Source organism: Gracilinanus agilis, chromosome 3, assembly GCF_016433145.1.
Source record: "Gracilinanus agilis isolate LMUSP501 chromosome 3, AgileGrace, whole genome shotgun sequence".
In the NCBI taxonomy this organism is placed as follows: domain Eukaryota; kingdom Metazoa; phylum Chordata; class Mammalia; order Didelphimorphia; family Didelphidae; genus Gracilinanus; species Gracilinanus agilis.
The window spans coordinates 43,551,890-43,578,880 of record NC_058132.1 but is presented as its reverse complement, the minus strand read 5'-3'; the positions used below and the strand labels follow the sequence as shown (position 1 = coordinate 43,578,880).

At 43.3% G+C, this 26,991-nt stretch overlaps 1 protein-coding gene across 1 annotated transcript in view; it reads left to right on the top strand.

Moving 5' to 3' along the window:
- The window catches only part of LOC123243082 (alpha-enolase-like), a 36,926-nt gene extending 10,211 nt beyond the window's left edge, over window positions 1–26,715 (top strand). Inside the window, exons 3-12 of the mRNA XM_044671259.1 lie at window positions 5,208–5,303; window positions 11,267–11,325; window positions 14,549–14,618; window positions 17,687–17,820; window positions 18,148–18,370; window positions 19,310–19,507; window positions 21,535–21,736; window positions 22,496–22,604; window positions 22,934–22,992; window positions 26,498–26,715. Coding sequence (XP_044527194.1) covers window positions 5,208–5,303; window positions 11,267–11,325; window positions 14,549–14,618; window positions 17,687–17,820; window positions 18,148–18,370; window positions 19,310–19,507; window positions 21,535–21,736; window positions 22,496–22,604; window positions 22,934–22,992; window positions 26,498–26,636 — 1,289 coding nt within the window. The 3' untranslated portion in view covers window positions 26,637–26,715. The remainder of the gene's footprint in view (window positions 1–5,207; window positions 5,304–11,266; window positions 11,326–14,548; window positions 14,619–17,686; window positions 17,821–18,147; window positions 18,371–19,309; window positions 19,508–21,534; window positions 21,737–22,495; window positions 22,605–22,933; window positions 22,993–26,497) is intronic.
- The last annotated feature ends 276 nt before the right edge of the window (window positions 26,716–26,991 follow it).

Genomic DNA, 26,991 nt, shown 5'->3' with positions numbered 1-26,991 from the left:
CATACATGCTTTATATCCCTTCTCTGGGGGAGTTGGGAACTCCTTTCATCATGTGAGGCTCTGCTTTTGGTCAGAATGTGAAACTTGCCCATCAGAAATTGATGGAATTCTTTTTTAGTAAACGGAGAGATCCAGATATAGAAATAAGAGGGGACTGAAACGATTATGTTTTGTAGACTCATACAGGAATGATGTCTATAAAGTCTTCCTCCTTTAATTCTATTAATTATGTTGGTCATTGCTGTGTGACTGTGGCTCTCATTGTCCCTAGGCAGTTGGAGGAGTCTCCATGCTCTCTGTCTGGAGAGGGAGTTGCTATTGCCAGGTGTTGCCTTCACTAACAAAGTCTTTTTGGTGCAAATCAAAGAAGAAAAAAATTGTTCTCTAATTAGAATTTTCCAATTATAGAGTAAACCCAAGCTCTTTTCCCAAGAGTACATATCATAAATGTGACTATAACAGAGAAAGAAACCACAAAGCCAGATCACTGCTTTGTTAGTTTATGGTCATGGAAGTATCCAAGCAAAGCCTGAGTGAAAGGAAGGAAACCTGCATTTATTAAGTACTTTCTGTGTGCCAGTACCTGTGCTCAGCATTTTACAAATATTATCTTGTTGGATCCTCACAACAATCTGAGAAGGGATAGTGCTGTTATGTTCCCCATTCGGTTTCTTTTTTTTTTTTTTTACAATAACTTAGGTCATATACGGCTCGCAGAATCTGTATTTGGAAAGGAACTGAGAAGCCATCTAGTCAAACCCATATTTGAACAAGGATTTACCCCCCTGTATATTCACATTTGTCCCTTTAAATAACTCTTTTCCCTCCTCATTGGAATTATTTCCCTTTTGTATCTTCAGAATGTCATCTCTTCAGAACTTCCCATTTCTCCCAGACCTAAACTGACTTCCACTATAGATTTTAAGCATGCCTATTTTCTACAAGCCCTTCAAAATCTGTTCTCACAAAATCTAGAGAGTGTGACAGATTTGTGTCCAGGTTTTCCCTACCACATGTTCCCAAAATGTAATGTTCATTTCCTCCCAAGTTTCCCATCATTTCTACTCCAAGAAACAGTTTTTCCTCATTAGTGAGAATCACATCCAAAATAGAAGTTTCCTTTCTTGGTTCCTCTACTCTTTGAAGATAATTGTCATTAAAGTGATTAAAGAAGTCATTAGCTGCCCTACTGTGATCAAAGAGAACATGCAACAGAAATATGGACCACCATTTACTATATCATCCCTCCATGCTAGGTTTAGAATCAATTTCCTAATTTCCTCATGTATTCCTTCTGGCAAAATGGTCTGAAATATACTGTGATGTTTATTGTTTCTCTTTGCCTCCAGTCCTTCTCCCAAATGATCTCCACCAGATTCCACCCTCCCCATTTATTACTGGATTTCTCCATGCATCCTTTTAACTTATTCTATCCCCACTCCTTTTTACCTGTTATTTCTTTTGAATAAGGTGTCCACTTTCAGAACTAGTGCAAATCATAGATCTCATCCTACCAAAGCTCAGTAATGCCTATGAAGTCAAATTTGCCTCTATTTATCATGGTTTGTGGTTCACCTAACTCACCGCCTATACCAGTGATGGGCAAACTATTCCCCATCATGATGGGAAAACTACAGCCTGGATCTGGCCCTCAGGCCTGTACCTATGATAGTGAACCTCTGGCACATGTGCCAGAGACAGCGTGCAGAGACCTCTCTGTGGGCATACCCAGCACAGGGAGTGAGGCACTGGGTCTCTGAGCCATCTCACTGCCGAGGCTTCCCCCACCTTCCCAGCCAGGCTTGGACAGAGCTCCCTCACTCTGCCCGCCCCCAGTGCAGCCCGGTAGGGGCAAGAGTCCCCTTGGCTGAAGAAGACAGTTCTTCTCCCTCCTTTCTGCCCCCCCCCCACCCAGCTCCCACCTCCCTGCACTGCACAGTCTGGAAGGGTGGGGCACAGGGTCCCTAAAAGGTTCCCAAAAGTTCACCATCACTGACCTATACTTTATATATTTGTGTATGAACAACTGGAGCCATGGTGTTGTGTTTTGTTTTTAACCCTTGTCTTCCATCTTAGAATCAGTATTCAGTATTGGTTCCAAGGCAGAAGAGTGTGGTAAGGGGCTAGGCCACTGATGGGCAAACTACGGCCCAAGGGCCAAATGGGGGTGGGGGGGGCCTGAAATGTTCTATCCAGGTGCCTGCCATTATTCCTAATCTGACGAATACAATGAGTAGGATACAGTACAATGAAACTTCGAAAGAGTTGCCTTAGAAAAAGACTGACAAATGAGCATTTCCTTTCCTTGGCCCCTCTTTAAAAAGTTTGCCCATCACTGGTCTAGACAATTGGGGTTTAGAAACTTGCCCAGGGTCACACAGCTAGAAAGTGTCTATGGCTGGATTTGAATCCAGGACCTCTCATCTCCAGGCCTAACTTTATCCTCAGAGCTACTTAGCTGCCCCTGATGGCTTCCTTCTAAGATTTTTATCTCTTGTGATTTCCAAGTGTCTGTTGCTATTCTTCTTACATTGTATCTCCTATAGTGGGTTTTTATAAACAATTTAACTCCCTCCCTATTCCTTTTAATTTAAAGCCTTTTTTAAATTAGATGTACAAGACTGCACAAGTATATTTTTACCAGCCTTTAAGTGTATTCCACTCTCTTCTAGGAGCATGTCGTTTCTATGTTTTAAACTGTGATCCAGAAATCCAAATCCCTTTTTTTAGATACTATTTTATCAGTCTGTTCACTTTTCAGCCCAAGAAGAATAAGAATGGGAATCCCTTCTATAATCATCCCAACCAGTTGCCATCCAGTCTCCCCTGGAAAATTCTGCATCATCTCATTCTGTAATTGCTAGGAAGTTCATAGATTTACAGCTGAGGGTTAATATAGAGATCATTCAGCCCATTCCTTCAATTAACAGTGGGAGAAACAGAAGCCCACAGAGTTTAGTGACTTGCCCAGTTGGAGTCATAGAGACAACAAAGAGCAGAGCCAGGATCTGAACCCAGGTCCTCCAACTCTAAATCCAGTGATCTTTGACCTGCAGCACCCACCTTGTTCTTATATCAAGCCTAAGTGAATTAGCAATGTGGCATGGCATCCAAAAAACTCTGTCATTTTATGTTGAGAGGCATATTTTCAGCGTTTGGCAGTCCTTGGCATCAAATGACAACATCTATAAAGCCTCTACCAACTTTGAAGCACTATATAAATACTACCTATCAAGTAGAAGTAGTAATGATAGTAATATTAGCAGGTGATTAAGTGCTTGTTAAGGGGCAGCTAAATGACACAGTAGATAGAGGCAGGTCTGGCAGAAGGGCCTGGGTTCAAATCTAGTCTCAGATACTTCTTAGCCATGTGACCCTGGGCAAGTCACTTAACCCCCAGTTGTCTAGCTCTTGCTGCACTTCTACCTTAGAACTGATACTTAGTCTTGATTTGAAGATAAAAGGCTTTTAAAAAAAAAGAAAAATTTAGAAAAATTGGAGCCCATCCAGAAGAGGATTACCAGGGGAGTGAGAAAACTATAGAACCCACAATTAGAATATCAGTTGAGGGAACCTCTGGATGTTTAGCCAAAGAGGAAGAAAACTTTTGGGAGACCATGGTACCAAAGTCAAATATTTGAAATGCTGGCATGTGGAAGGAAGGAAAGTTACTTTTGTTGTGCTTGACTCCGATGAGCTTTAGAACTAGCTCCAGGGGGCAGCTGGGTAGCTCAGTGGATTGAGAGTCAGGCCTAGAGACGGGAGGTCCTAGGTTCAAACCCGGCCTCAGCCACTTCCCAGCTGTGTGACCCTGGGCAAGTCACTTGACCCCCATTGCCCACCCTTACCACTCTTCCATCTATGAACCAATACACAGAAGTTAAGGGTTTAAAAAAAAAAAACTAGCAATGAGCCGAAGTCACAAGGGGCAGTGTTAAGCTTGGTGTAAGGACAAACAAACTTGCTACCAATGAGAGCTTTCCCAAATGGGGAATGGGAATGGACTGCCTTGGCAAATAATGTGTTATTTCTCGCTAGAAGGGCTTCCAACAGAGACTAGTTGGCCACTTACTATTTATAGAGTGTTTTGTTACCCAACTTCCCATACCATTCCCAAAGTAATGAAATAACTTAAACCTGAATTTGTTTGAGTCCTTTATTCAAGCCACTAGCTCTGGTTAAAACATATAGAAGATAGGATTAATATGCATGGATAGTCCTGAGTCCTCCCATTAGTAGCTGAATGCCAGACATTATATTCATTTTGTCACTTTATACTCTCCACTCCATTCCCAAAAGTCACTCAGTGAACCCTCCTGGATATTTCACCTTAATTATTGTTTATCCTTCTTCTCTAGTAATCCACATGCACTGCAATGCTCCACCTCTTCACCTCTCTTCCAAAATTAGCTTCATGGGGATGCTAAACACCAATATTGCATTGGTGTCTGGGATCTGCTTCTCTTCTAGCTTTAGCCATGGCTGCCCTTCCTGATGATTGTCACTTGATCCTTTTTCTAGACCGGCTTTGACAGAGTCGAGCCTTAGACTAAAAGCCAAGCAGAAGTGAGAGACCTCAAAGCTCCCCTTAAACCACCACATATTTTATTTGACTTTGTCCTTGGACGTGAGCCAGTTCTTGCCCAGACCAGATTCCAGACCTTAGCCAGCTTAACTTTGGCCACCAAAACATTGGAGGAGGAATTCTTGTTCAAATTGGTTGGAACAGAGGATCTCTGAGGTCCCTTCAAGGTCTTTAAATCCATGAAATCTGCCTCTCAAACTTGTGCCCACTGGTGCTCTCTGTGCTGCCCTCCAGAACTCCAAAGAACCACTCCATTCCCTCCTCTATGTGTCAGTCCTTCAAACCCTTGAAATCTTATGATACATGTAAAACCCAGTGGAATTGCACATAGGCTATGGGAAAGAACATGAATCTTGTAACCATAGGAAAATATCCTTAAATAAATAAATAAATTTTTCAAAGATCAAAAAAAAAAATCCTTGAAATCCTGCCTTTCCCTAAATCTTCTCTATACCAGAATTCTAATTATTTCCATTGCTTATTATAGGGTATGGCTTCTGGTCCACTCCCCATCCTTTATGCTCTTGCTCTATGAGTGGGAGAGAAAACCACCTGTGTGGGGCTCTAGCTAAACATAAGGCTTTAATCATTCCTCTGTTCTGTGCTTTTCCTTGTCATACAGGTATCTTCCGAGCTTCTGTACCTAGTGGAGCTTCTACTGGCATTTATGAAGCCTTGGAACTCCGAGATGGAGATGAAACCTGCTTCTTGGGCAAAGGTAAAAAAGTTGGCCACACCCTTTCTCCTTGCCAGAGGCTTCCTAACCAGTAACATCTGGTGTTCTAGCTTTTGTAGTTTTCTACCTGTTATTTATTTATGGTTGTGTTTGAGAAGGTACTTACTCTTTTTTATTTTTTAACCCTTACTTTCTATCTTAGAATCAATACTGTGTATTGGTTCCAAGGCAGAAGAGTGGTAAGGGCTAGGCAATGGGAGTTAAGTGACTTGTCCAGGGTCACAAAGCTAGGAAGTGTCTGAGGCCAGACAGATTTGAACCCAGGACTTAATGTCTCCAGGCCTGGCTCTCTATCCATTGAGCCAGCTAGCTGCCCCCACATTTACTCTTGATGGTCAACATATACAGATTATTAGACTTTCTAGGAAAATTGCATTTCTCAGCTTTTCATGCTTCCCTTTGCTTAGAATTTCAGAATCTTTGAGTGTTTTGCAGCTCATTCCTGTTGTGGTTTATGGCACCTAAGGAGTGGGGAAGCAGCAAGGAGTTCAGGATATGGTGTCAGGAGACAAGCTTAGGGTTCAAATCCTAGCTTTGGCAGAACCTGACCCAGTTTCCACAGATAATACAAGATGAGTGCAGTAGAGTTCTCTGCTAGTCTTTGCATTTGCAGAATTGCTTTAAGAAAAGTGCCCCATAAGTTATAAAGTTCTGCCAAATTGAGTAGTTAATGTTCATGAAATACTGGGTTAGACAGTCAAGACTGAGGACTTGGGGCCTATTAATTTGACTTAGTAGCCACCATCAAAGGCAATAGGGCATCAGAGGAAGGAGCCTAGGCTTGGAGTCAGGAGAAGCCAGCATTGGAGAGGGCTTACTCTTACACTTCCTAACTCCAGGATTACTAACAAGTCATTTCAACTTGAGCTGTGTAAAGCAGGGAGAGTAGCGCCCTGAGTGGCCACTTCACACAGTGGGCAAGAAACAGGTTTCCCTTCACTAGAAATCTTTCAACAAACACTGGATGGATTCTACATACTGGGTAAGTCACAGAGAGAATTCATATTCCAGTATGAATTAAACCAAAGGAACCTGAAGGCACGCAAGAGCTCACATTCTATAGGACTCATAACTTGGTGGGCTTTAGAAAGCACCGACTGCCTCAGTGTACTTCATGTGAAATCTCTTACTGTTTGACATGACAGTGTGACAGTGAGACATTCCCATTTCTGCTCTTTTCAGAAGAATAGCTGGAAGACCTTAGGTCATCTAGGCCTAGTTCTCTGGCTTTCATAGCTTTTCCTTTTGGGCATCACTATCCTGCAACTTGTCATCCGTTTTATACCTGGATATAGAAGATTGGTGCAAAGCTATGTTGTTTAATTCTGCAAATGTTTCTGAAGGAATCCCAAGATTGCCGCACTTTCCTGTCAGAAGTCTCCCTTCAAGCCCCATCACCTTCAGATCCCCTCTAGTAATCTCTGTGGTTTCTGGTGCTTAGAATTAGGTTATGGGATATTTGTATTCACTGTGCTTTTTCTGCTCTCTGCTATGTGCTGGCCACATCCAAAGAGTTATCATGAACTGAAAGTATTTCAAAGATTTGATAATACTTGAGGTTGGCCAAGACAGCTATCTGCCAATCCTACTGACTCTGGCTGGGAGCATTCAGCTTGGTACCCATAGTATATGGCAGCAGTTTCTGGCCTACCCAGCCCTTGAAGGTGCTCCATAAAAACAGTCTTACCAATCTCTTCAGTGGTAGCCTATTGGAAGGCCCCAAACTCAAAAATATAACATATAATAGGTCTCACTGTTAATGAGTTCCCAGCTGGTAAATAAATGGCCTTGGTTCCTGGTAGTCACCATTTTCCTTGTACAGAACTGCCCCCAGGCTCTCCAGGCTGGCATCTGTGCTTACTTGGCAAAAGCTTACTCGAATCAACAAAGGCAACACAGGTGTGTGTATTTGTGAGCCAGTTAATTAGATTCTGGAAGATCTGATCACATCTTTCATTTCAGCAATCTCCAAAGGACACTGAGGAATCAAGTCTCTGTTGTTTCCTTTGCCCAGAACAGTGTTTCTGAACTTCTCCTACACTCTTCTTCTTATTATTTCTTCTGACATGCTATCCATAGGCAGGGTGATTGACAGGCTAGCTGTTATTGGCACAGTCTTTCACAAATCTTCAGAGAATACCAATGCCAAAACTGGATTCAGTTGACAGTAGTCATCACCAGCATTTATATAATACTTTAAGCTTCATAAAGTGCTTTACAAATACCTCATATTTTTCTCACAATGTAACCATTGCTATTATCCCTATTTTGCCTTTGAAAGGAAGGCAGAATGGTGATTAAGTAACCTGCCCAGGGTCACAGAGCTAATAAGCATTCAAGGCAGCCTTTGCATTTAGGTCTTCTTGCCTCTGAATCCAGTATTCCAACCACTGCACCATCTTTGGATGTGACCAGTTGGTAAGTGCTTCTGCCTTTTCAGAGTCAGTAACAACTTCCCACTGAGTTGCTCAGAAAAACAAGAACACGCATTTTTATTTAACATGTGGTAGGCCCTTGATATACACAAACAGAATGGCTCCTTCCTCAGGAAGCACTTCCTCTTGGACCTCTCAGGGTCAGCAGGCTCCAACCACTTTAGCAGAGAAGACTTCAGTACCACGTCATGTCGAGGATTGTTACATGTGAAATTTAACAAGAAAATCAATCAAGGCAGGCTTGGCCAAGTGAAGTTCTAGATTATTGGTAGGGGGCACTGCCCATCAGTAAAACAGGTCTCTTGACCCTTTGAACAGCCAAAAGACCCCAAATCGAGAGCACAGTACATTTTTATAAGCATAGGGCAAAAAAACAGAACAGAAATATCTTCAGTTATGGAATTGGCAATATCGCGGGATTTGGGGTTCATGACTGGCCATATTAAGAAAGGGGCACATGATACATGGGGAGAGTAGGCCCACCTCTCTCTGTCTCTAAGGAATTCTTTGATGAATTAATGGAGGCCAGCTGTCTCTCACAGTCATTGATAGCAGACAGGGAGCACCAGACTCTGAGGCACCTGGGCATATAAGGTAAAGCCACCTGAAGTTTACAAAGATGGGGCCATGAGATGGGATGAGGACAGTTAGTCCAATTCTCAAGGTTAGTCACAGATATTATTCAGTTTCTCAGAGACTGAAGTGATAGGAAATAGAGAGCTTCCCTTGGCAGGAAGGATTTGCAGGTGTTGCTGAGATAACATTTAGAATTGTGCTTCTAAAGCCAAGCTCCATTTCTCTTTCTGTAACAATGATTATGGAAGAGCTGTAACTAGACATCCAGCCTTAGAGAGGGAGGCTGAACTTTTAAACTCGGGAGCCTCTTTGCTCAGAGACAAAGAAGAGGCCTAGGCAGGTTACCTAGAATACAGAATATGATTATAGAATAGAGTCACCTAAAGGAAGGAAGAAACAGAACTAGCTATATAAAAGCTACCCTAGGGAAAAAAAAAAACCTAAAAAAAAGAAATTATGCCCATCCTGTCCACAGAAGAACCTCCACTTCCTAGTAGGTTTCCTTGGTAGACAGCTCTGATAGCTGATGTCTTTCAGCTTGAGCCTCCCCAGTTCCAGAAGAAGCAGGAAACTGAACAGCACCCTGGAATGCAGCCTTCAGGACTTAGACTGATTTAGCCAGATTATCCCTCACAGTAGCCCCCAGGACTTGATATGCTGGCACCAGGGGCCTTTTTGGATAATTTACTTTTCCTCTGACAGTTCTTTCCTGTTTGTCTCTCTGGTAAATTATATTGTGAATAATTGAGAAGTCCTGCTTTTCGCATAGCTGTAGCTGTTATTCAGTAGAGGTAGACCAAGGTCCTGTTGAATATTTGAGCAAACTTAATGTGGTTTGTATGCTCTAAGATTGTTGTCTTTCAGTTGTTTTTTAAGTTGTGTCCCACTCTTTGTGACTCCACTTGGGGTTTTCTTGGCAGAGATCCTGGAGTGATTTGTCATTTCCTTCTTCAGCTCAGTTTACAGATGAAGAAACTGAGGCAAACAAGGTTAAGTTAGCTTGCTCAGGGTCACAGAACTAGTAAGTGTCTGAAGCCAAATTTGAACTCATGATGATAAGTCCTCCTGACTCCAGGCCCACTTCTCTCTCCACTGTGCCACCTAGCTGCCCACTCTAAGTTCAATCATCACTTTCTACAATAATTTTTTTCTTCCTTCTCTTTAAACCTCAGTGCTCTCTAAAAAAGTTCTCAGAAGTCCACCATCAGTCTATGCTTCAGGGTATCTCAGGGACTCAGAGGTGAGCTGAGAGTTTTATGTGGTGGGATAAGATCTCAGCTGATTGACCAGGAAGCTAGAAGTTGCTAGCACAGAAGGTAATAGGCACTGAAGAACTAAGAAAAGGGAAGAAGTAGCAGGCAGAAGAAAGGAGCATGGCTAGAATTAGACCCTCCATCACCAAAAACAAAACCCGAACCCCCAAAACCAGAGATGCCTTCAGTACTACCGCAAATCCTTCAGAGAAATGAGCAGCGTTCCAAAGAAATCAGCCTAACAATCCACACTGGGAAAACCACATAGATGAAGAACGCCTGTTGTTCAGACTATGACTAGTGATTGGATGGGCAAGTTCAATGCCATCCCTCTTCTAGTGATAGTGGGCGACTCTAAATCATGGAATACTATGGTGTCCAAAGAATCAAAATAAAAAATGACCTCAAATACAGGGGAGGACATAAAAAGGCTGTGCAGCTTATTACCAGAAGCTAGTTGTGTGACAAAAATGAAACAAAAGGTAGACATCCTGGCTATATTAGTCTTTGCTAAGAGGTAAAGGTACCTCTGGCCAGGGTAAAAAGCAAGCTTTGATTAAGGGAAAGAGTTGGGGCATGTGGAGGTAGCCAATCTAGCCTTGGCCTAAAGTTACTCTCCCACCCAAATTTGCCTCTCCTCATTCTGCACTCAGGGCCTAAGCTCATTTCTCTTTTACGTATGGCCTTTTGGATACTTGAGGACTGATGGTGTGGCTCTTTTTCCTCATCTTTCTCCAAATTGGACTTACTAGAACAGAGCAGAGACAGACAACATAGGCAGAGATGAGCACAATAACCAAGAGAAGGGATTTTTGCCTTTGCAGACTGTGATTCTGAATCACAAGAGGAAGGGTAGCTAAGAGCCTTGGCCAGGCACCTGGATTAATGAGGATTTAGGGGTTTGGTCTGCTGGCCCAACTAAAGCCTGTCTCAGGTATGTCCTCCTCTTGTTCATCCTAGAATAGTCTGATTGTGCATTGGACACTTCTGGACCAGCCCCTGGAGCTTGAAAGTGTATCTTCAAATGATAACTGTGTTTAGGCTTCATGGAGCTAGAATGAATATTAACCTTTAGGCCCTTGAAGCTTTCTTCTCTTTTTTTGGTTTGTTTCCCCATCACTCTGGACCCTACACGATATCCTCTGAGCAAGATTTCTTTTTCCTCTTTCTCCTTCTCTGGCAGCATCCACTCTGATCCAATGTCTCTAGAATCATTAAATACAACAATGAGTTCCTGATATCAGCTTGTACCTATCTTATGGAATAGTCTTTGTAGTTTATGTGTACATAGTGTTTACATGAAGTGTTTTTTGGAAACTAACCTACCCCCTATCTGTGTGACCCTGGGCAAGTCACTTAACCCCCATTGCGTAGCCCTTACAGCTTTTCTGTCTTAGAACTAATACTCAGTATTTATTCTAAGATAGAAGGGAAGAGAGGAAGGAAGCAAGCAAGGAAGCTACAAAGGAAGCTGCCGAAAGACATCCCTATATCCCTTTTGGTTTAACCCCTTAGCATCCTTAGGTGAAAGTACTCAGATTAGGCAGGAAAGCCTGAAATGAGAAAGACGGGTGACTATTTCAAGATGTCATTAAATAACTTGTGTTCACCTTAACTGTAGAACTCGCCTTGTGACTCCTCTATATTAATACCAGTGATTTCATTTCCTTGTTCTTTTCAGGTGTCTCAAAAGCTGTTGCACATATCAATGATACCATCGCCCCAGCCCTGATTAACAAGGTAGAAACCTTTCTTATTTTAACTAATACATAGAAATATAATTAACTGGAGGAGTTCCAAATCCCAGTAGGTTTTTTTCCTTATTAAAAAAATTCTTAAGAGCTAAAGAAGTCAGGTTGGAAAACCTGAGAATGATTTAGTCTACTTTGACTTTTAATAGGTGAGATGGGAGGAGCCCTGAAAATTCTGCCCCTGGTGTCTGAGTCACCAGTATCTATCGTCCTTCCCCAGACTTTGAGCCTCAGTTGAAATTATACTTAGGGGTGGGGGAAGAGCTCTATCTATCCATCCATCTATCTATCTATCTCTGTCTGTCTGTCTCTCCGTCTATCTGTCTGTGTAAGTGAAGTGAAGGAAGAATGGTTCATTTGACATTTTATCAGTGAATCGGATAAGTGATTTGTAGATGACTCTAGGGTTAGCTCACATGCTATATGATAGCATATAAATAATAGATATATGTATACATACATATCTGAACAAAGATGTCAAAAATGTAGCCTGCAATACTAAACCAAATCAGATTATAATGTAATTAGGAGGGGAAAGTAAGTAGGTAGCACAGTGGTGAGAGCCCCACACCTAGAGTTGGGAGGTCCTGGGTTCAAATCTAGCCTCAGATACTTCCTATCTGGGCAAGTCACTTAATCCCCATTTCCTAGCCCTCACCACTCTTCTGCTTTGGAACTGATATTTAATATTGATTCTAAGATAGAAGGTAAGGGCTTTTTAAAAAAATGTAATCAGAGGGTAGCCAGGTAGCAGTGGATACAGCCAGACCTGGAAACTTAGAGGACCTGAGTTTCATAACATGCCTCAGTTACTTCCTAGCTTTGTGATCCTGGGCAAGTCACTTATCCCTGGTTGCCTAATCCTTGCCACTCTTGTGTCTTAGAATTGATATGACAGAAGGTAAAAGCTTTTTTCAAATGTAATTAGGAAATATTTAACAAAATAAAATACAATAAGATATACATAAGATCACTATAAAACTAAGTCACTACATAGCCCATAGAGATCCTTATGTATGGATAGGTGGTACCCATTGCTATTTGATTTTGATACCATTGGCTAGACCAGTGATAGGCAAACTTTTTAAAGAGGGGGCCAAAGGAAAGGAAATGCTCATCTGCCAGTCTGTTTCTCAGGCAACTCTTTCGAAGTTTCATTTTATTGTATCCACTCATTGTATTTGTCAGCCTTTGTCACCTTTTGGTCTTAGAATCAATACTGTGCATTAGTTCTAAGGCAGAAGAGAAGTAAGGACTAGACAATAGGGGTTAAGTGACTTGCCCAGGATCACTCAGCTGGGAAGTATCTGAGGCCAGATTTGAATGCAGGACCTCCCATCTCCAAGCCTAGTACTCTATCCACTGGGCCACCTAACAGCACCCCACTTTGAGAAGATGTTGCTTCTATTTTGTGTAGATATCTATGTCTATAGGTTTTCTCTCTCAGTCAACTACAAACTCCTTCATGGAAGAGGAAATATTTTATTTCTTTTTTGTTTCTTCAGCATCCAGCACATAGATGCCTGACATACAGCATATATTTAAGAAATGCTTTTTTGGTCAGGTTTGGCCGGCACTGAGAGCCCCAGCCTCCAAGGAGAGCATCATGGGAGGGACCTTAGAAATCATTTAGGTCCAATCCTAACTTTTTTAACAGGGAACAGCTAGGTGGTACAGCGGATCCAGTGCTGGGCCCAGAGTCAGGAAGGCTTCTCTTCCTGATTTCAAATCCAGCCTCAAACACTCACTAGCTGTGTGGCCCTAGACAAGTCACTTAACCCTGTTTACCTTGGTTTCTTCATCTATCAAATGATCTGCAAAAGGATAATGGAAAACCATTCCAGTATCTTTGTCACAAAAACCCCCAAAGGAGTCAAGAAGTGTCAGACATGACTGAACAACAATAATCACAAATCATTTTAAAGATGAGACCCAGGGAGGTTAAGTGTTGTGGCTATGGCCATACCCAAATAGTGAAAAAGGCAGAATTTGAACCCAGCTCCTCTGATTCTAATGCTCTTTCCTTCTGATCTCTGACTGGTTCAGTGTGTGCAACTGGAGTGATTATGCTAAAGAAAGTATAGAGGAGAGAAGCCAGGGCAGGGAAGCAGGGAAGAACCTGGAGTTAATGCCATGTGAGAACAAATTGAAGAAACCTCTAGATGTTTACCCTGGAGGAGAGAAAGCTCCCAGGGGCCTGATTGTCTATCTTGGAGTATTTTGCTGTCTCGTTCATTTTTTCTGTTTGGCTCCAGCAGACAGAATTCAATTCAGTCCAACAAGCATTATCCAGGTATCATTCTAGGCTAGATGCAGGAAAACAGTTCCTACCCTCAAAGAGCTTATAGCCTACTGGATGGGTAGAAGTTGCAAAGAGATCATTTGAGGCTTGTGCCAGGAAGACTTCCTAACAGAGCAGAATGAGGCTGCTTCTAGAGGGCCCTCCTGGACCCGTCAGGGAAGGGCACTAGGAACACTGGCCCACATGGTGGCAGTTTAGGTAGGTGGCACCTCTGGAAGTCTATGTTCCTGCTACGTTCTCTGAACTATAGAATTATTTGCTGTTTTAGAACTTTTTTTTAAAAATCGGAGAGAAAAAATTCTGTTTGAGGAATTCCTATTTGTGTCCAGGAAATGCATTTTCCCTTTTCCCTTATTCCTCGAGGACAAGGTTTCATCAGGTAATACCATTAGCCTACCTTCCCCTTCAGCAAGCCTTTGTGGTTTGCTCATTTTTTTTCAGTCATGTCTGACTCTTCCTGACCCCATTTGGGATTGTCTTGGCAAAGATGCTGAAGTAATTTTCCAATTCTTTCTCCAGCTTACTTTACATATGAAGTAACTGAGGCCAACAGTGTTACGTGACTTACCCAGGGTTGGATTTGAACTCAGAAAGATGAGTCTTGCTGGCTCCAGGCCTAGGCTCTCTGCACCGTGGCACCAGCTAGCTGGCAAAATCAGCAACAGGAATACACTGCATCTTCTACGCTAGAGATCTTCATAGAATACTTTAATTAATTAATTAGTTGATTTTTTAAAATTTCTCTCAGATATTTATCCTTGAGCCAATCAGACAAATATGTCAGCTGATCACTGATTAACAACTCCAAACAGAGCCCTGCCAAAAATGCTCTCACCACAATGAGGCTCCATTGAGAGTCCCATAGCTTGAGCATGTCTTCCCAACCACTCACCTCTCTTCTCTCTTGCAGAAAATGAATGTTATGGAGCAAGAGCATATTGACAAATTCATGATAGACCTGGATGGCACGGAGAATAAAAGTGAGTCACTAATATTACAGAAATGAGGCATCAAGTCAGCATCGTGAAGCATCTACTGTGTGCCAGGCATTTAGTGTGCTAAACTCTGAGGATATAAAGAAAAGCAAAAGCCTACCCCTACCCCCAAATAGCTCATAATCTGGGAGAGGGGAACAACTGTGTACAAACCAGATATAGTGAGTATAAATGGGAGAGAATCTCAGACAGAGGGAAGGCACTAGCATTAAAAAGGCTCAGGGAAGGCTTCTGGAGGAAGGTGGAATGTAAGCTGACTGGAAGACAGCCAAGGCATCCAGGAGGGAGAGCATTCCAGGCCTGGGGGACAGCCAGACAAAGACCCAGGGTCTGGAGATGGAGGGACATCAAGGAGCCAGAGAAGGTTGTGGAATCTCTTAAGAAAATGATGAGCATCTTTTGGGAGAGAAAAGTGTCTGCATCATCCTCTCTGAAGATGAATAAGGTGTCTTCTAGAATTTCCTTCTAGTTTTCTTGTGTTACCAGGAAAAACTATTTCAATTCTATTGTGCCTGGAGGGGCAGTGGGCTAGCTGATGTTCCTCTCCAGCATTAGTCATAAAGAAATCTGGAGGTTTTGTCAAACCATTTTGGGGACCGGGCAGCTAGGTGGCACAGGAGAGTGCATCTGCCTGGAGTCAGGAATTCCCGAGTTCAAATCTGGTCTCAAATACTTTCTAGCTGTGTGACCCTGGGCAATTCATTTAACTTCCATCGCCTAGCCCAGTGATGGCAAACCTATGACACGTGTGTCAGCACTGATACGCACGTCCATTTTCGATGACACACAGCCACATTTGGCTGCATACAGAGAAATGTGGGGCTGCATGCCGAGGATGAAACATTTGCTATAGTGTAGTGTAGACACTCTGTGCACTCTAGATGACTGTGCTACCTCTATTAATTTACCTATTTTGGTTTATTAAATACAGTTATATATTACAATTATACATTTTTATTATTTAAACTATACATATTGCGAAATTATGGTTTTTTTCTCAAAGTGACACCACCCGAGTTATGCTCGGTTTTGGGGGCGAATTTTGACACACCAAGCTCAAAAGGTTGCCCATCATTCCCCTTATTGCTGTTCTGCCTTGGAACCAATGCTTAATATTGATTCTAAGACATAAGGTAAGGGCTTTAAGGAAGAAGGGGAAAAAAAGAATACTAAATATCAGTTCCAAGCCAGGTTAGGCAATTGGGAGTAAGTGACTTGCCCAGGGTCACACAGCTAGGAAGCATCTGAGGCCAGATTGAACCCAGAACCTCCTGTCTCTAGGCCTGGCTCTATCCACTGAGCCACCTAACTGCCCTCCCTGAATTGATTTTTTAAAATAAAAGATTTCACCTCCTCCAAACACTGATATCTCAAAGAGAATTAGGAATTTTTAAACTGTGAGCACCCTCCCAAGCCTCTGCACATTTTCTTTCACTGTGCCTTGTGCAAGAAATGCATCTATTCCTTTTCTTCTCCAAGTTGAATCCCTCTCTTATCCTTTAAAGCTCAGTTTAAACATCACTTCCTCCTGGAATCCTTTTCTGATCCACCAGATTGGTAACAGCCTTTGCCCTCAGACTTCACAGCACTTTGTCTCTCTCTAATGTACTTATCGTGTCACATTGTCCATTACCACTATTTGTGTTGATGTCGGGCCCTTCCCAGACTAAGTGTCTTGAGGACGGGGACTCTGTATTAATCCTTTTGTCTTCTCCCAGCCCAGAAAACACATAGTAAATGCTGTCTACCAGAGTAACCAGTTAGTAAATGCCTCTTGGCTTATACTGTGCTCTGCAGAGGGCGGTTGCACATTTTTATTCTCTGTTTGGAATTGGGCTCAAAAAAAAGTCCTTTGACCTAAAATGCCATTGGAAGGCATATACCATAAGGAAAGAAAAGCCCCATATATATACCCAAGTATTAATAGCAGCAACACTCTTTGTGGGAGCATAGAATTCGGTTCTAAGTAAACAGATGCCTATTGATTGGAGAATAGATCATTTGTGATACAAGAATGGAATCAAATAATTTCACTGTTTTAAAAAATAATTATGAAGAGTACAAAAAAAAAACATAGAAAGGCATATTTAAGGGGCAGCTAGATAGCACAATGGGTAGAACTCTAGGCCTGAAGTCCTGGATTCACATCTGGCCTCAGACACTTCTTAGCTGTGTGTCCCTGAGCAAATCATTTAACTTCATTTTTCTAGCTCTTGCTCTTCTATCTTAGAGTTGTCACTAGGACAGAAGGTGAGGGGGAGGGTGAAGGGAGAGAAGGGAAGGAAGGAAGGAAGGAAGGAAGGAAGGAAGGAAAGTTTAGTAAACAAAACCAGAAATACAATATGCAGAACTGACTACTAATGGAGAACAAAACCCAATATGAACACTATATAATGAATTAGAATGACCAGGTTTGGCCCACAGGAGGAGAAAAGATCATTCTTTGCAGGGACTGGGGTAGGGGCTAGCCCATTGCTTAGACTGTCAAACTCAGTTGATATATTGGTTAATTTGGCCAAATGACTTGTTTCTCCCTTTTTATCCTTTGTTATAAGCTCACTGGGAAGGAAGGGAAGGAAACGGGGAAGATATATTTGCAAATGAGGATGATCTAAAAGCAGAAGATAGCAATACTAATTTTTTTAAATAAAAATTTTGCAGGGAAGAACTATTCTATTCTCTCATAGAACATTTTTAGTGTCACTATTTAAAGGCCACATGCTGAATAGGCCTTTGTTGTTACCGTATCGTATCTCCTAAGTTTAAAAGAAGCAGCAGAAAAAAATAGGAATCAGATGGATGATCCTTTTTTAAAAACCTCTACCTTCTCTCTTGGAATCAATACTAAGTATCAGTTCTAAAGAAGAAAAAGCTAGGCAATGGGGGTTAAGTGACTTGTCCAGGGTCACACAGTTAGGAAGTGTCTAAAGTCATATTTGAATTCAGGACCTCCCAACTCTAGGCCTGGCTCTCAATCCACTGAGCCACCAAGCTGCCCCTAGGTGATCTTTAAAGAAATCTTTTATTTTAACAGATTTCATGTTCTATTTCAGGTAAATTTGGAGCCAATGCAATTTTGGGAGTGTCTCTAGCTGTTTGCAAGGCTGGAGCTGCTGAGAGATGTATCCCTCTATACCGCCACATTGCTGACCTTGCTTGCAAAGAGGAGCTCTTTCTACCTGTACCAGTAGGTTTCTTGGTTAGACCTTTGTCCTTTCTGGGGCCTCTAGATTCTAGCTGGGCTTTAGGAACCAAAGGCCTCCAGAGGCCACTTGAAAAGGGTAATCAAATCAGGCCATGTGGATCGATAGCATAAATACAAGGGAATAGCTTGATGAGAGACCTAGAATAGGTGAGAGATAGTCCTTTAGACTGTCTCTGCCTTAGTGAAGCTGAACCAGGACCTTAAGAGCAACAGAGCAGAGAAATAATGCTTCCAGACAAGCCTCTCCTGCTGAGCTTACAGTATTAGCTGTGGTCACTCACTGAGGTCTCTGTCCCTCTTCCTCTCCAGGCCTTCAACGTGATCAATGGTGGCTCCCATGCTGGTAACAAGCTGGCCATGCAGGAGTTCATGATCCTCCCCATTGGGGCACCCACCTTCAAGGAGGCCATGCGCATTGGAACTGAGGTCTACCACAACCTGAAGAATGTGATTAAGGAAAAGTACGGACAGATTGCCACCAGTGTAGGGGATGAGGGCGGCTTTGCTCCTAACATCCTGGAGAATAAAGAAGGTGAAAACATTGGGTGTAGCAAGCTAACTTTGGTTTACTTAGATCCTTGGTGGCCCTGAACAATTTTCCAAAAGAGCTTTTAAAGTCCAAATCTCACCTTTTTTCTGCTTCTTAGTCAGCCTTTTAAATGTATGTGCTCCAGTCGCCTGGGCTTTGATGCTACTACTCTGTAGCTAGTCCCTTCCGTTTACCAACAAAAACGAACAAGAAAAGAATCCTATTATATTTTACTTTCTTACTTTGTCCTCAAAAAAAATTAGTCAGCCCTGAACACTGATGAGTCTGATTATTTCCATAGGTGAGGCTGACTGGGTGCTTTGAGCCCTTTTTACCTGGAAAGGCCTGAAATCAATACTATTCAGGTATAGGGTCATGGCTCAGAACTTCAAGTTCTTTGCAACTTTTCTCCCTGTTATTTTGGTTAATTAAACATTAGTAATACTGAACAGGTTAAGCACAACTAAATGAGGTTCCCTTGACAGTCCTCCCCTAATCAGAGTCTTTCCTGTAGAAGGCACAGATTTCTGTGGTGTCCATCTTTGATGGCCAAAGCTAAAGGCCCTTCTAGTTGAGGCCTCCACGTCCAAAGTTCTTAGACTTGTCTGAGATCCTCAGCTGCTGTTTCTATTTAAACTTTGCTTGTCTGAAAGGTCTTCTCTCATAGTAATTGCCTCTTGACAGGTGGAGCTGCCCTAGCCCTAAATCTGGGCCAGTTGGTGGTGGGAAGACCCCCTCCTTAATGACTAGCCCACACTTCCCATTGTATGCCCCAGCTCTAGGGGCCTTGCAAAGGTCATTGCAGCTTAGAACCAAATCACTTATGGAAAGATCATCTCTTCCTAGCCCTGCTTGGTTCTTGTGGAAGGAAATTTCTCCCCATTTCTCCAGCTTGGTTTGTGTCCCTGCTGTTGCCTTACTCCTATTGCTACTGTCTTCCAGCTCTCGATCTGTTGAAAGATGCAATCGCCAAGGCTGGCTACACAAATGAAGTGGTCATCGGCATGGACATCGCTGCCTCAGAGTTTCGCCGAGATGGAAAGTACGACCTGGACTTCAAGTCTCCCGACGACCCCAGCAGATATGTCACTGCTGAGGACCTGATGGAAATGTACAAGTCTTTCATCAAGGACTACCCAGGTGAGGCCCTTGGTTGAGATCCCGCAACTCACTTCTGAGAGTGCAGGTTAGAACTGGAGAATCCAGGTTTCAAGGTTCTTCAGTAGTAATTTGGAGGGGCAGCTGAGTGGCTCAGTGGATAGAGAGCCAGGTCTAGAGATGGGAGATCCCGAGTTCAAATCTGGCCTCAGACACTCCCTAGCAGTGTGACCCTGAGCAAGTCACTTCACCTCCATTGTCTAGGCCTTACTGCTCTTCTGCCTTGGAACAGATACTCATATTGATTCTAAGATAGAAGGTGGTAAGGATGTTAAAAAAAAAAAAAGTAACTCAGCCAGTAGTAATGGGTATAGTGCAGCAGAAGGCTTGAGAACCTGGCATGGTTGGTATATGCACAAGTGCCCTGAAGTGACAGAGTGATTCTTTGAGGTACTCTCCATAAAACCCTGAGATGCCAGGGATCTCGGAAGCAGTAACATTCTTATTCCAACTTCCTTTCAGTACATAGAGGCAACTGGGGAGACAGCACTAGGAATCTGGAAGACCTGAGTTCAAATTTGGCCTCAGGCACTTCCTAGTTGTGGAACCCTGGGCAAGTCACTTGACCCCTGTTTGCCTTCCTTTAATTGTCTTTAAAATGGGGATAATAATAACCCCTATCTTGTGGAGATGTTTTGAGACTAAAATGAGATATTTGTAAATATTTATAAATATTAATTTTATCATTGTGTTTATTAGCATAGCACTTGGCACACAGTAGGCACTAAGCATATAAATGCTTATTCCTTTCCCTCTTCTTTTTCCTCCATTTCCCCTCTAATGCTGAAAGCCTTCTAGATTGGTTACTACTTATTTTTCTTTTTAAATCCTTACCTTCTGTCTTAAAAATCAATACTGTGTATTGGTTCCAAAGCAGAAGAGCAGTTAGGGCTAGGCAATGGAAATTAAGTGACTTGCCCAGGGTCATACAGCTAGGAAGTATCTGAGGCTGTATTCAAACCCAAGACCTCCTGTCTACAGGCCTGACTCTCGATCTACTGAGCAACCCTGCTGCCCTGGATCACTATTTACTTTTTTTTGTTTGTTTGTTTAAACCCTTAACTTCTGTGTATTGTCTCATAGGTAGAAGATTGGTAAGGGTAGGCAATGGGGGTCAAGTGACTTGCCCAGGGTCACACAGCTGGGAAGTGTCTGAGGCCAGATTTGAACCTAGGACCTCCCATCTCTAGGCCTGACTCTCAATCCACTGAGTTACCCAGCTGCCCCCTCACTATTTACTTTTTTTTTTCAAACATTTATTAATATTCATTTTTAACATGGTTACATGATTCATGCTCCTCCTTTCCCCTTCGCCCCCCACACTCCCCCCAGCCATGGGCAATGCGCATTTCCACTAGTTTTGTCATGTGTCCTTGATCAAGACCAATTTCCAAATTGTTGGTGGTTGCATTGGTGTGGTAGTTTCGAGTCCACACCCTCAATCATGTCCACCCCGACCCATGCGTTGAAGCAGTTGTTTTTCTTATATGTTTCCTCTCCTACAGTCCTTCCTCTGAATGTGGGTAGCATCTTTACCATAGATCCCTCAGAATTGTCCTGGGTCATTGTATTGCTGCTGGTACAGAGGTCCATTACATTCAATTTTACCACAGTATATCAGTCTCTGTGTACAATGTTCTTCTGGCTCTGCTCCTTTCGCTCTGCATCTGTTCCCGGAGGTCTCTCCAGTTTGCCTGGAACTCCTCCAGTTTATTATTCCTTTTAGCACAATAGTATTCCATCACCCACATATACCATAGTTTGTTCAGCCATTCCCCAATTGAAGGACATACCCTCACTATTTACTTTTAAAGGTCTCTGGTCCTAAAACTCCAGATTGCCTTTTATGTCCTAATAAAGGACTAGATCATCAGAGAAACTTGGGTTTATTGACTTATACTTTAAAGAAAAGTTATTCATGAGGGTCTGTGTCAAGCATGTATTGGAATTCAGCAGCCTCAGTGTACCTCATTCTCTGAGCCACACATTTTATTTCTTCCTTTCCTTAGTGGTATCTATCGAAGATCCTTTTGACCAGGATGATTGGGAACCTTGGAAAACTTTCACCGCTAATGCAGGCATCCAGGTGGTGGGGGATGACCTTACAGTGACTAATCCTACACGCATTAAAAAGGCCATACAGGAAAAATCGTGCAACTGCCTCCTGCTCAAAGTGAACCAGATCGGCACTGTTACTGAGGCCATTAAGGCGTAAGTCTTCTGGCAACAGCTGAGCCTCCTCACAATGGGCCCCTGCAACCCTGAACCTCAATGTACTGAACCCAGCAGCAGTCAGTCAGTCCTCGACCCAGGCCCCGCAGGAGATAAGGGTTTTTTAGACCCTCCGGATCCTGGCCATTCAACAGAGGGACAGATTTAAGGAAATGATGGTGGCCATTAAAGTGATATAGAACATGGCAGAGGCTTTGGGAACAAGTAATTAGGATCATTAACTCACTGCCTTTCTCAGGATGACTTCTCTGTGATCCTGAAAAAGGTATGATAAATAGTCTGATGTCTAAATGGTCAGGAATATTCTCTCTCGATGAATTGAACTTTGAATTTGAAACTGGGGAATGTGGGCCCCCTACAGTCTGGGACCATTTGCCTGACTTTCCTTGTGGGATTTCTGCTCCCCTCCCAGTCCTCTGGGCTCTTGGTCGTTGTTCTCTACTTCTGGAGTGCACTCGAATCCCTCAGGCCTTCCTCAAAGCTCTGCTTGATGTCCCACTACTTAAGTCCACTCAGCAGGGACCTAGAACTTTGGAGCCGTCTTTTGAACTCACCTTATAGCCTGTTCACATCTGTTGTGTCACATCCCTACTTTGCCTCCCTTGGTTCTGGGCCCAAAGGCTGTGGACAAAGGAAGTGCCTAGCTTAAGATGTGCTTGCTGCATCGTAGGTTGAGCAGTCCATGCTACTGTGTGAGGATCGTCATATGTGCTTTCTGTCTTTTTGGGGGGCATCTAGGTGCAAGTTGGCCCAGGCTAATGGGTGGGGTGTAATGGTTTCCCATCGTTCTGGGGAGACAGAAGACTCCTTCATTGCAGACCTAGTGGTGGGTCTCAGCACTGGCCAGGTGAGAAGCTCTTTGTATCCCATCATCCCTAAACATCAGGATAGGCAGTTTATCAGACATCCCAGACACCTTCCTGCAGTATTAATTATATTTAACCAGAGAGAGAGCATGTCTTGCTGTAAACCCAGCTGCGATCTACCCAAAGGTCAGGATTTCCCAGCGTCTTTCCAGCATGTCATTGTGAAGGCCCTGTCCAGACCCGGACTTAGCTTTTAAGGCCCTGATTGACTTTTCCCTGCCGCTTCCTGTAGTCTCAAATCCCACCGACAGAGCCTTCCACCCTGTGTGATCAGCTACTAGGATTCCTCTTGACTTGATTTTTCTTCCAGATTAAGACTGGTGCCCCTTGCCGATCTGAGCGCCTGGCCAAGTATAATCAACTTCTCAGGTGAGATGTTTTGGGGCTTTAGAGGGAAAATCTATGAAGTTCTTGTTACTTTGATACTAAAGTGGTTAAGTCCGTGACCTCACCCATGGGGGTACTGCCTCCGGTGATACAGCCCCCCACCTGCCCCCGTGCTCCTGTGGGTGCCTCTTGTCCACCTTCCCATCAGTGCTCTCAAGGTTATGGGGAGAGCCAGGCTTCTTATCAGCCCTTGACCTTGCAGTGGAGATTGCGGCCTTCTTCTAGGCACTCAGGAGGCCTCTGAGGGAAAGGAACCTGCAGCATTGAACAAATAGGGAAAGCTTGAAAAGTCATTGTTTCATTAAGAACAGCATGCAGTGGGCAACTGGGTGGCTCAGTGATTTAAGAGCCAGATCTGAAGATGGGAAGACCTAGGTTCAAATCTAGCCTCAGACACTTCCTACCTGTGTGACCCTGGGCAAGTCACTAGACTCCCACAGCCTAGCCTTTACTACTCTAGCTTAGAACCAGTTCTAAGACAGGTAAGAGTTTTTTAAATAAATAAAAAATAAAAACAACATGAATTTTACAAAAAACAATCTAGCCCTGGAGGCCTCTCCTTTTTTTTTTATTAATTAATTTAGAATATTTTTCCATGGTTACATGATTCATGTTCTTTCCCTCCCCCCTCCTGTAGCCAACAAGCAATTTAACTGGGTTTTACATGATTTCCATATTATTAACATTTGCACTAGGATGATCTCTTAGAGTCTCTATCCCCCATCATATCCCCATCAACCCATGTGATCAAGCAGCTGTTTTTCTTCTGTGTTTCTCTTCCCACAGTTCTTCCTCTGAACGTGGCTAGTTTTCTTTCTCATAAATCCGTCAGCCTTGCTCTGGATCATTGCATTACTGCTAGTAGAGAAGTCCATTACATTGGATTTTACCACAGTGTATCTGTCTCTGTGTATAATGTTCTCCTGGTTCTGATTCTTTCACTCTGCATCAGGCCTCTCCTTTTTAGAACAGAGGAATTTCCCAAAATCTTGTCCACTTAAGTGAACAAGGGATCACGATGCAGGGGAAACAGAACCAAAAGTAGAAAGAAATTGGGTTTGGAATCCCAACTCTGCTACTTCCTAGCTGAGAGACTGTGAGGAAGCCCCTTAGTCTCTCAGTGCCTCAGTTACCACATCTGTAAAGTGAGGGAGGGTGGCCTGGCTGGTCTCCAAATCCTCCCAGCTCTACATTGTGGGGTTTTATTGAAAGGCTTCTCTGAAGTGCTGCCTCTACCCCAGGCATGGGGTGGGAGAGAGCCCTGACCCAAAGTTCCCCTTCTGTCCTAAATCCAATTGTTAGTACCCTCCCTGACCCTTATGATTGTGTTCTTTTAGCTTTATTTATTTATCTTCATACACAGGAGACTGAAACCCAGAGAAGGTGAGTGTGACACCCAAAGTCACGCAGAGACGGTTGTGGCTGGGGTGCACTGGGGGGAGCCCTCCTGGCAAGGAGCGTGCTTGGGGCTTCTTTGTGCTCGTGGCTCTTGGAAGCCCAGTGAATTTCCTTTAACTCAGTTGATTTGCACTTTCTGTCTTCCTGCCCAGGCAGAATCTTCAATCTTTTGACACATAAGTAAATTTCATGTCTAATTAGTTTTTGGAATTTAATTTTTTGTCTTCTGCCCTGAGAAGAACTGTGCAGCAAGGGGGCACCTCAGTGCACAGAGCACCAGGCCTGGAGTCAGGAAGACAAGTGTTCAAATCCAGTCTCAGATACTTACTAGCTATGAGACCTGAGCCAAGTCACTTTCCCTCCATTTGCCTCGGTTTCCTCATCAGTACAATGGAGATAATAGCAGCACCTACCTCACAGGGTCATTGTGAGGCTCCAATGAGAGGATATTCATAAAGCACACAGCACTATACCTTAGTAAATGCCCGTTCCCTTATTCCTCCTAACTGCAATTCTGAAAGCCTTATGTTAAACAATAATCCTCCCATTTGTTCATTCTGGGATCTTCTCTCACAGCTCTCCTGCCACAGTTTCCAACAGGTGACAGTACTCGCCTGCTGTTGAGAGCAGCATTAGTGCGGCCGAGCACTTTTCTAGCTGCCAAGCTCTCTCCAGGCACTTTGTCCCTTGACCCTCACAACTGCTCAGTGAAGTACGTTGTTGTAAATATTATTACACACATTTGACAAAGAAGAAATCCGATCTCAGAGGGACTAATAAGGCACTTGGTCAGAATCCTGTGGGAAGGAGCAGACTTGGGACTCTACCTGAAGAATTCAGATTCTGGATTCCACTCTTTCTTAGAAGCCCCAGAGAATACAATAGCATTTTCCTTTGTTTTGTCCAGCTTGGAAATGCTCACCTCCAGGCAGTCATGCCAACCATTTATTAATCCAAACTGTGTTCAAGGCTCTGTGCTTGTTGTTGGGCACCTGTTTTCAGTTGTGTCTGACTGTTGGGGACCTCTGCCTTGGGATTTTCTTGGCAGCAATACTGCAATAGTTTGCCATTTCCTTCTCCAGCTCATTTTACAGATGAGGAAATGGAGGCAAACAGTGAAGTGACTTGTCCAGGGTCACTCAGCTAGGAAGTATCTGAAGTCACATTGGAATTCAGGAAGAGTCTTCCTGCCTCCAGGCCCAGCACTCTCTGCACTCTGGTGCCATCACCTGTCCTAATATATCAAGTTCAGGAAACAGCTAGCAATCTGGTTTGTCTTGAACATAGAGGTCATAAAAGGAAGAGTATTGAGGAGGCCGGAGCCCCATGATGGAGGCCTCAATGCTTAAGAGCCGTTGGTTTAATTGCTTTTGTAGGCATTAGTCTGCCACTTGGGGTTTTTATGCAGGAGAGTGACATAGTCAGAAAGATTATGTTGGACTAGAAAAATAGTAACGGCCTGAGGAACCAAAGACTGAGGAGACTTAGTGAGATGAGAAGGAAATTATGGTGAGAGTTTAGGGACCTGGTAAATTCTGAGACACAGCTGAGCCTGTGGGTGGGATGGAAATGTAGTGACAGGAATAGGTCGATCACCTAGAAGGGCAGAGGTTTGCAGGGAAGAAGCAGAAAGGAGAGAGGATAACCTCACAGGCCCAAGAAGACAGTCACCAGATGTTGGGAACGCCAGAGCTGAGGCTGCAGAGGGAGGTGGGAGCATGAGGTGTGGTATATCAGAAAAAGATGATTATGGGAGCATGTGATAAGGAAGCTGATGGGAACTCTGATCAGAGTAGGACAGAAACTCGACCAATAGTGGGAGGGCTCTCAGGCACACCACGTCCAGGGAGGGATGTGGCATCCAGCATTCTGGACCCAACTAGGTTGGGGGCAATTAGGAAAACCACTAACATTTCCGTTATACTTTTAACGTTTGCAAACCATCTGCTGTGCCCCAGCCCTGCTGGGGGAGGTAGGGAAGGTAGTAGTCTCTCCTTTTTCTATCTCACGCTCCGCCTGTCCTAAGCAAGAAATTTTATGGCCTTGGAATTTGACACTTAATGTGTTTGACTATTTCTGTTCTCCACAGAATTGAAGAACAGCTGGGCAGCAAGGCTAAATTCGCTGGTAAGAACTTCAGAAACCCCAGTGTAACTTGCCAGAAGAGTAGCTCTCCCAAAATCACCACCCTAGCAATTTTTATGTGCCATGTCAAACGCTCCCGGTAACCCACAGGAAAAACTTGGCTGCATCTCTGGAGGAACAAGGCTAATAAATCATCTTCCTACCCCTTTGTCATTCAAAAAATGTTCTGAGTGCTCATTAATGCTTGATATTTTCCTTGCTGTGTGACCCGGGGCAAGTCACTTAACCCTAATTGCCTAGCCTCTACCACTCTTCTGCCTTAGAACCAATATTTAATATCATTCCAAGACAGAAGGTAAGGGTTTAAAAAAAAAAAAAGATACTTGATATCACATATGTAGAATTGCAGTTGGAGAGAAATGAGAGAGTTCAAGGATTGTGTTCATGGGTTGAAGGTTAACCAATCGTATTGGGTGAGAGCCCAGTTTCAGAGTTGGG